Source organism: Canis lupus, chromosome 5, assembly GCF_011100685.1.
Source record: "Canis lupus familiaris isolate Mischka breed German Shepherd chromosome 5, alternate assembly UU_Cfam_GSD_1.0, whole genome shotgun sequence".
Taxonomy (NCBI): Eukaryota; Metazoa; Chordata; class Mammalia; order Carnivora; family Canidae; genus Canis; species Canis lupus.
Window position 1 is genome coordinate 56,897,608 of NC_049226.1, and position 10,248 is coordinate 56,907,855.

The 10,248-nt window shown below is 58.9% G+C and overlaps 1 protein-coding gene across 1 annotated transcript; it reads left to right on the top strand.

The window, feature by feature from the left end:
- Positions 1–17: 17 nt before the first annotated feature.
- On the top strand, positions 18–3,888 carry B3GALT6 (beta-1,3-galactosyltransferase 6). The gene has a single exon (XM_038537578.1). It carries the CDS (start codon positions 18–20, stop codon positions 1,005–1,007), a length of 990 nt encoding a protein of 329 aa, XP_038393506.1. The 3' UTR covers positions 1,008–3,888.
- Positions 3,889–10,248: the final 6,360 nt, after the last annotated feature.

A 10,248-nucleotide genomic window follows, 5' to 3' on the forward strand; every position in this document is an offset into this window, starting at 1 on the left:
GCGCGCGCGCGCCCGCCATGAAGCTGCTGCGGCGCGCGTGGCGGCACCGGACAGCGCTGGGCCTGGGTGGCCTGGCGCTCTGCGGCGCCGGGCTGCTCTACTTGGCCCGCTGCGCCGCCGACGGCCCCCGCCCGCCGCCCGGCCGCAGCCTCCCGTCCGCCGGGCCCGCGCGCGCCACCGCCTTCCTGGCGGTGCTGGTGGCCAGCGCGCCCCGGGCGGCGGAGCGGCGCAGCGTGGTCCGCGGCACGTGGCTGGCGGCGGGGCGGCGCGGCGGCCCGGGCGACGTGTGGGCGCGCTTCGCGGTGGGCACGGGCGGCCTGGGCGCCGAGGAGCGCCGGGCCCTGGAGCGCGAGCAGGCACGGCACGGGGACCTGCTGCTGCTGCCGGCGCTGCGCGACGCCTACGAGAACCTCACGGCCAAGGTGCTGGCCATGCTGGCCTGGCTGGACGAGCACGTGGCCTTCGAGTTCGTTCTCAAGGCCGACGACGATTCGTTCGCGCGGCTGGACGCGCTGCTGGCCGAGCTGCGAGCCCGCGAGCCCGCGCGTCGCCGCCGCCTCTACTGGGGCTTCTTCTCGGGCCGCGGCCGCGTGAAGCCCGGAGGCCGCTGGCGTGAAGCCGCCTGGCAGCTCTGTGACTACTACCTGCCCTACGCGCTGGGCGGCGGCTACGTGCTCTCGGCCGACCTGGTGCACTACCTGCGCCTCAGCCGGGAGTACCTGCGCGCCTGGCACAGCGAGGACGTGTCCCTGGGCGCCTGGCTGGCGCCTGTGGACGTCCAGCGCGAGCACGACCCGCGCTTCGACACTGAGTACAAGTCCCGCGGCTGCAGCAACCAGTACCTGGTGACGCACAAGCAGAGCCTGGAGGACATGCTGGAGAAGCACCAGATGCTGACACGCGAGGGCCGCCTGTGCAAGCAGGAGGTGCAGCTGCGCCTCTCATATGTGTACGACTGGTCCGCGCCTCCGTCGCAGTGCTGCCAGAGGAAGGAGGGCATCCCCTGAGCCGCCCAGCACCCGGCGCTGGAGGGAGGCCAGGACAGATGCCTCAGGCGGGGTTCTGGGCGGCAGCTGCCGAGGGGGCCTCCCACCGGCCCTACAGGTTCCCGATGGTCACCCAGGATGAGTCCAGCCCTTCGGGGGACGGGGTGTATTTGGCGACCGGTGGGGTTTTCAGGCAGATGCTGAGTGGCAGTGGACAGCGTGTAGGGCCCAGCTCCAGTGGGTGCCTGGGGCTGTGCATCCCAGTGGTCACTATAGGGCTTGCCAGGGCAGCACATAATATCTAGGGAGAGATGTCTTGTTCCTGGAGTTCAGCCAGCATGGGCCTACACTGGGAAGATGCCCACCTCTGAGTGTGAGGGCAGGCAGAGGTGGCTGCAGCCCCTCCCGGGTCTGGGCGTGTGCTGCCTTCTCCCAGGGTAGAGGAAGGCAGCCAGAGGCTGGAGCCTCCAGGCACTTGCAGAGGCTGACCCCAAAGAAAGAATCCAGACTTGTTTGGGGGTGGGCACTAGGTCACAGCCTGCATCCTGCATTGACCGTCCATCTAGGAGGTCGCCACATTGGAGCTGTGGCTGCAGGGAACTGATCTTCCGGCCCTTGCATGCTGCGACTTGACTGTGTTGTGTTCCAGTGGCTTTTATCAAAATCACCGTAGATTTATTGGGTTAGGTTACCTTCTTTTATGTTCCACGTTGGTGTCATTTGTCGCGTGGTAATCCAAGAGTTAACCGTGTGTGATGTTAATTAGCTTCAATGGTATTTTGGTCTGTGTTGCTTTAGGGTGAATTCGTGATAAATGTAATTCAGTGCTAGCCTGTGATTTATAAATACTGTAAATTTGTGTAGATAAGAGATTAAGTTAGGAATGTGGACCTCAGTATTTTTTAAATTATTTAAGGGAAGACTTTTCTATCAGAACTTGGACTTTGTGGATTAATCTGTTTTTACAGCTTGAGTCGTAGACCTGTTGCTGCCTGTGTGTTTAAATGTGGAAGAATTCTAAAACTGTCCATTTCTCTTCCCAGTTTACACAAAAGTCAGTCCTATTGTCTCTTTCTGAAAAGACTTTCCTTTTAAGGCTTCCTCACGGCCATGCAGGGGCAAGTATTTCTCACACACGCATCTGTTATTGTAGACTCTGGGCTCAAGTTCCAGGAATCTGAACCCTTGGAAGCATCGGTGAGGTTTCCCACGTTCTGTCTTAAGAAAACAGGCTCTGCCAACTGGCGCATCCCTTTGGAGACAGCACTCTCCCTGCCGATCTTCTCTCATACCCTAACAGATCCCAGAAGATCAGTTTCTTTTTTCCCCATTAAATGTGAAAAGTGAGTGTTGTGGTCATCACAAAAGTAAAATAAACAGACTCCAGCACAGCCGTGAGCCCTTTTCTCAGTCCTGCAGTGTTCGATGCTAACGCACGTTCTTATTCTGGAACCTGGCTTGGGTTTGCTGTCCAGGTCACCCGGCCATGCCACCAGCATCTGCAGTCCTTCGGGGCAGTGCAGTCTGGGGGTGCAAATCTCTGACTTGCCTTTTTTCACTGCCATTCTTTTGTGTTCTTAGGCCATGGATTTTTTTATTTTTATTTTTTAAAAGATTTACTTATTTATTTATGACAGACATAGAGAAAGAGACAGAGACACAGGCAGAGGGAGAAGCAGGCTCCATGCCGGGATCCCGACTCAGGACTCGATCCCAGGACTCCAGGACCATGCCCTGGGCGAAAGGCAGGCGCTAAACCGCCGAGCCGCCCAGGGATCCCCTAGGCCATGGATTTTAAAAGCAGATGTCTTGTTCTGCTTGCACCACCATGACAAAACCCCACAGACAAGGCTCACAGTTCCTCACAGTTCTGGAGACTAGCAGTCAGATCAGAGTGCTAGCTAGCAAGGTGCAGTTCTGGGGAGGGTCCTCTTCCTGCTGTGCAGGTAGCCACTTTCTCGCCATGTCCTTAGGATGAGAGAGAGCCAGAGCAAGCTTTCTGGTGTCTTAACAAGGACACTAATACCAGCAGAGGGCCCACCATCATGACCTCAGCCAACACCAGCTCCAGTCACTATTACATTGGGGGTTAAAGCTTTAGTCTAAATTTTGGGGGACACAGTCCAAGCAGAAGGTTTGGGTTATTTTTGTTTAAAGGTAGAAGAATATCCAGAATTTGAAGTCTTGAGCTAGAAGGAAGGGGGGATGGTCTTGTGGTCGCAATTCTCCTGCTATTAGAAGGTAGAGCTGGGCCAGAGAGGTCCCATGACCCATGGGACCCCATCATGTCCTGTGATGGGACAAAATTCTAATTATAAGGTGACTGTGAGCCTTCTGATTGGCTGCCTCGAGGCAGGTCTGACTGCCCCATAAACACATTGTTTACAAGGCAAGGATTCATGAGAGGGTCCAGGTTTGGAGACACTGGTGAGCAGAAGGGGACCCTGCCAACTGAACAACAGGTTCTCAAGGAATGCTGAGAACAGTGGGACACCTGGACGTCTGTCTGAACCTTTGGATGGTTGAAGGGGATGGCATGTGTACATCTCCATCTTTCAAACAAGGAGACTGCTGGCATAGACCAGACAGCTTCTGGAGCCTGGGTTCCAATGACAGAGCCAGTTCTGAGCCGAAGACTGGACCTCGAGACCCCTGCCCAGCATCTGCGGTCCTGCTGTAGCTTCTGGGTTTCTCCAGAGTGGACCCCATAGAAAGTATGGCACCAATGTCCAAGACCTCCTCATAAAAAATCTAGGCATGTCTCTTTGGAGGAGGGGGTCCTGGAGCTTTAGCACTCAGTTGAATCACATGGAAATGCTAATGTGCATTCCCATTCACAAAAATGGGAACTTTGTATTGTTCAACCTAAGTCATTAAATTTCCAAACAGAACAGACCAGGCAGTGGGCTGACTGCATATCATTAGCACATTGTGATATCAGTGTTCAGACTACATGGAGCTGACAGCCAGTGGCCCCTTCCTACAGTGACCCTCCGCTGTCACCTTATCTGTTGTCACGGGGCCTTCGGATAGAGCCTGCCCTCCTGCGGTCCAACTGGTGGACTTTCCAGGTCAGGGTGCCCCTCCCCATCCACTGAGGCACCCCACTTGAGCTCCACACCATCTGGACATGTGTGCCCTGTGGACCAGAGGCTGAGCCAAGGTTCTCTGTGAGCCCAGCACTGTCCAGGAGGTGGGGATTTAGACCACCGAACGGGTTTTTATGGGGGATTTAGGATGCAGGACGGCTTGACTCTGCTCCCAGCCAAGCCAGTATCCTTCTCTTAGTTGCCATCAGAGCCCACTGACAGGGCATTGAGGCCAGACAGGGCAGGGGGGCATCCAGAACCCCCTCAGGTGGTGTGCCCCTCCTCGTGCAGGGTTCTGGTCCTGCCCCTCCCTCCCTCAAGACCAACATGGAGAGCAGGTATCTGGAGAGAGAACATGGGCCGTCAGAGGACCAGGATCACGTGCTGGCGCCTGCATTCAGCCCTGGCTACAGCCCCTTCACATTCCCGAGAACGGAGGAAAAGACGGGACCTAGACCCTGAGTGCTGTGGTCAAGGTCCCATGGCTAGAAAATGGGAGAAACTGGAGAAACATTGGCAGTAACAGGATGAATCTATGAAGATTTGTCAAGAAAGAAAAGCCCATCCCAAAAGATTGCCTACCGGGTACTTCCATTTCCAATGACATTCTTGGATGGTCACGGTTATAGACATGGAGGACAGATGAGCACTGCCAGGGGTCAAGGAGGGGAGGTGGGAGGGAGACAGAGGTGGCTCTCCTGGGGGTGGAACTGCCCGGCATCTGGCTTGAATATCAACATCCTGCTTGTGATATTGTCCAGTAGTTTTACAAGACTCTACCTTAAGGAGAGACAGGGTGAAGGGCACAGCAGCTCCCTGTATTATTTGTCACGAGTACATTGCATTTGCAATCATCTCAACATTTAAAATTTAATACAGAAATATATATTACATCACTAATTCTAATACAAAAGAGAGGAATGTGAGACCCAAGAGACTCTGGAGGAGGCAGTGCCCTCTTGGGTGGATGGCCACCAGGAAGGGACTGCAGTCACGTGGGGGAGAGAAGCGTGGCTCCCAGAGATGAGCCATGAGCTGTGTGGCCAATGGGAGTTGGTGCTGTAACCCACCATCTGCCCTGTTTCCCTGGATCTCAGCCAAGAGCCCCCATCCCCTCTCCTGCCCCCTCATACCCCCCAAAAGCCTGGGCCCACCTGGTGTGGCAGAGTTGGCAATAGCTGGGAAGGATAGGGGACATGAGAGGGATTGATGGGGACGAGGGCTGCAGTGTGGGGGGCCCACCCTGGACCCACACCTGTTGGAGGGGACCACGTAGCAACAGAGCTACAGGATTATGGTTGAGCCCTAGACCCGCACAGCTCCGGGTCCCTACCAGCCCCTGGCCCTCCCAGCTGCATGCACGTCACAGACCCCTGATCTCTGGGTGTCCACATCCGAGCTGGGAGGGCTGGGTCACAACAAGGATGGCCAGTGCCCTCCCAGCCCCCGCCTGACCTGGGCACCTTGGTCCCCATGGTGAGACCATTGCCTCTCGCTGTCAGGAGCCAAGGGAGCATATGGCTATTGGCCACAGATAGGCCCACTCAGGACCTCAGAGGAATCGGAGAGAACCCCACGTTCCACGGCCCTGGCCAGCAGGTCGCGCAGTGAAGTCCGAATTACCGCCCACTTGCTCCCTGGTGCTTGCACTCAGGTCCCAGAGGCTTGAAGAGAGGCTTGGCTTGTTTTCGCTCCTGCTAAGTATGCTCTGTTGTTATGCCTCTGTCCTGCCCTGAGTCCAGGGAGCAGGCACCACGACCTGGCCTCTTGAGGGGCCACAGTCCAGGCCCTGTGGGTCTCCTTGTTCCTAAGACCCGATGGTCCTCCAACTCTCGGTCCTGCCCAGGGGTTGCCCCTTCCAGCCCCCACCCAAGGGACCTTCCCCACAGCCTCCCTCGGTAACTAAAATCATCCCTCCACTTGTCCCCTGGCCTCTATGGGCACCCACTGCCCCTTCCTTGGGGCCAGGGTGGGCTTACTGCCAGCCTGGGCCACCCCAGTCCTCCTCCTCCCCACACACACCTGCTCCCACTCATTCCCAACACTCCTCCATTCCAGACCCATTCCCAGTCTCCCCAGCCCCCATGCCTCCTGTGGATGAGGCAATTGGCTCCCTATCCCTCCCATTCCCCCTTTCAGGAGCCCCAATGCTACCCCTCATGGCCACACTGCAGCCAGGTGACCCTACCCCCTGCACTGACCACTTCAATGATGACTGTCCTCTGCTGGGACACCTTCAGGAGTGCCAGGAGCTGCCACCCCTTCCGGCCTTACTGTGGGGTCCCACTAGAGGTTGTGCAGTGGGTGGGGTTGCCTCAGGAGTGGTAGCAGGTGAGGGGATGGAGGAGACGGACAGCCTCAGGCCTTCGGTGCATCTGCAATGACATGGAGGCTCCGGTACCCTGCTCTGCCCAGGGGCCAATGGGCATCTGTGCAGTGCAGCTGCTCCCAGCTCCAGGCCTCCCCGCACCCCAGAGGGGCTCAGAACAGGACATGGAAAGTGAGGAAAATGTACGAGGCTAGGACAGGGCACCAGGGCCAGGGGATTCTGTTCTGGGAGGTCCCAGGGATTGGGATGCCAGCCTCAGCTGCCCAAGTCAGAAGACGGGACAGAGGTGTGGCCCCCAATCTGAGCTCCCACAGGTGCCCAGGGGTCCATCCAGCCCCATCCAACTGGTGGGGTCCTGGAGAGAGTACCAAGCCTCAGAGGGGGAATCAGCCTCTGCAGAAGCCCAGAGTGGGGCTGGCGTGGCTCCTGCCCCTTTCCCCTCAACACAGAATTGAAGGCTACACCTGGCTGCCTTGGGAGTAGGGGTGTGTGTGGAGGGTGACCCAGGAAGTGATGAGGGTCAAGAGTCTCTACAGAGGGGTGTCCACTTGAGCGTAGAAATGAAAGCCACCCCAGAGCACACCCCCACCCTAGGAAGGGGACATGGTAGCTGGATGGGCAGCCAGAACCAGAATCCGGGAGGACTGGGCAGGTGGTTTTGGTGGGGGAAGCCAAAAGCAGCAGCAGCAGCTTGGCTGGCCCCTCAGCAGGGCCCTCCCACACTCCTGTGGCCACCTGCCAACGTGGTGCCCCATTGTCCCCTGGCCCCAGGTCCCTGCACTTCCCTTGCGCATGGCCCCAGAGCCCCTCCCGCTGGGCAGCAGGCTCCATCAAGCAGAGCTCATCTGGTTGTGGCGCTGGGTGATGCTCAAGGCTAGGGAGGAGCCAGGGCCCCAGAGTGGCCTGAACAGGACACTGCTCTGTCCACTGGATGGAGCTGGACCATGGGCTGCTCCATCCTCCAGAGTAAACACCACAGGCAGTGGCCAGAACTCTGCAAGGACACTCACCCAGATCCCGCCTCCCACTGACCCATGGCCTGACCCAGCCTGGTGACCCGAGGAGAAGGAAATCCAAGCCCTGCCCCCTCCCCTCCTCCCAGGAGTCTGAGGATGTCAATGGCCCAGCCCCCAAGAGGCCCCTGCACCCTGACACAGGCGCCCACTTGATCTTGCAAAGAGAGTGATGGATGGTTGGCCAGAACCAGACTGAAGCCCAAAACAGCACGTCACCGTGTCAGGCCCTCCAGCCACATACCTAGAGAGGCCCCCACCCTGTCCCTCTGGTCCCAGGGGAGGGATCAGACAACCCCCCAGTAAAGGCCTGGTAGTGCCCCCGGGGTCTGGACTGGTGTATTCTGCTCTGAGGGACCCCTGTGGCCAGGGCCCCCCGCATGGGTGGCAGGGGTCCAGGCCTATGGCAAGGGGCTGGGCAGCAGGCAAGGGGCTCCTCTGGAGATGCTTTACTTAAGTAATGGAGTTTTGTTTGGCCCTCTGACACCCTTCCTGTTCACTCCTGTTCTCGCTGCCACCCCCACACATACCCAGCTTCCAACTGAGCAGCCTGGAAGGGCCGCAAGAGCAGGTGGGGGTCCCTCCTACCCTCGAAGCCGCCCCAGGTGTGTGTGTGTGACATGCCGGCTGTTGCAAAACTGAAGTTATCACACCAGAGGAACCCATGAGTCATTGCCCCGAAGCAGGGGCTGCACCCCAAACCCTCCCAAACAAAGGCCTTTTGTCCCCAAGCAGCCCCCCCCCGCCCCCGCCAGCCCCAGGCCAGACCCGCCTGTGCACACCATCAGACTCGCAAGAGAGCAGACTTACTGGTGGCAGCAGCAGGCACAGGCTTGGGTCAGGTGTGTGTTCTCGACACCCAGACATGCTGCCGTGACCCAGCTGCAGGGTCTGGGCCCTGGGACACCCTGGGATGCTGAAGGCCTCAGCTCGGGTCAGCTCAGGTGCCCCAAGCTAGAGCCCCAGTACCTGGCTGACCTGGGGTAGGACCCTGAAGGCATGGAGAACTCAGAGCCCAGAGGGTACACTGGCCAAGACCAATCAGTGAGCAAGACCCCAGGTATGCAGCACCCCGCACCCCTTCCCCAGTCCCAGTCAGATCAGTGCTCTGTGTGCAGAAAAGCGACCTCAGGGGAGTTAAGGCTCCCTGCTGCCCCCCCGTGAGCTTCTGCCCCAGGATGGTGTACTGGAGCTTCTCCTTGGGGGTGAGGAACTCAGAGTTCCAGCCACCAGGTCCTGGACACCTGCCCTGTGTTTGCTCCCAAGGATCCTGGCAATTCTTGCTAAACAAAGAAAGTCCTGGTCCCAGGGCAGAGACAGAGGAGACACAGAGACTCACCCCATGCATGTCACACAGAGATACTCAGGGACACTGCAGCCCCACCACTCCAGGTCAGAGACACTGTCACAGCCACCAGGACAACGGGTCGGTACAAGGAGCCTGGGTACATGCAGACCCAAGAAGAGAAATACACAGGCTTCCAGGCCAAGTCTCAGTCCCTGGCCCAGGTCACAGGAGTCAGGATGTCTGGTGTGCAGGGAGGAACCTGACTGGGGATAGGGAGCCGGCCCCAGAACAGCCCCCTTACCAGCCCTAGGCCCACACTGAGGGAGCAAAGTCAGACCCAGAGCTGGGCCCTGGCCACAAAAGGCCAGCCCGCCTGGCCACAGGCTATCATCCACATGTCTTGCAGGTACCCCAGGGCCCAGGCCGGGGAGGGATGGGCTTCTGCAAGCTTCACCCCTGCGCTGTCCCATCCCTCAGCCCCACAGAGAGTCATGGGAAGAGGGGACAGGCAACCTTCCCGCTCACAGCCAGGAGCCCCCACTCTGCCCCTCTAGGTTCGTGCCATGCACCTGGGGTGTGGCCTGGCTCCTAAGCTAGTGGTTGCTCCTGGACCCCCACGGAGGACTTTCTATCTGTCCTGACACCCACATTCCTGTCCGCATTCAAACCAGACGGCACGCCAAGGGTCTGGAAGGGCTGGGCTGTGACCCAACATCAAGATGCCCCCTGCCCCAGTTTCCCAAGGCCCCAAGACCAGAGCTGTGGCAGCGCAGGGCCAGAGGATACTGGGGCACACCCCTTCCCAGGAGCACCCAACCTGCACAGCTGGCCCTGAGCCCTGCCTAGCCAGCCCCAGAGTCAGAGGGAGATTCTGAGATGTGAGCCCTAGAAGAGGTCAGTGTGGTCAGCCCATTGCTTCCTGCTGCTCCCGGGCAGGGCTTGGGTCAAGGGTGACCCCAAGGTCATACGGAGCTGTGGGCCCACTCTGGCTCTGCCACCCCGAAGCCCAGCTATAAAACCAGAGAGGCCAGGCCTGGAGAAGAACCCCATCTCCCAGACTCTCGTACCCCTTGAATCATCTCCACAAATATCCAGGGCCCCGTAGGGGCTCCAGATACCTCCCTAGGCCTCAGGGAGCTTGGGGTGGGGGCCACAGAGCAGCCAGCTCCCACTGAAGCAGGCCCCAGAGCCAGCGATGTCTCCATTGGACAGAGGCTGTCTTTGCTTTCACCTACGGGCCTATACCTGGGCTCTGGAAGGCCCTGCCCCGGCCCCTCGCTCACACGGGGCTGGGGGGGTGCGGGGGTTAGTCTGGCTTGCGTCCTGGGGGACCAGGTTGAGCCTGGGGCCTGAGCCCTGGACCCCCGCCAGCTCATAACCCTGGACACTATACAGTAGCCCCCACGGACCATCCCAACCCCCCATAATTTCACTCCCACCCCCTCAGCGATAGAAGCTCAGCGGGACACAGAGCATTCCAGGGGGATTAGGTCTACGTGGTAACGGGGACCTCTGACTAGGGAGGTGAGAACAGGGAGACCAG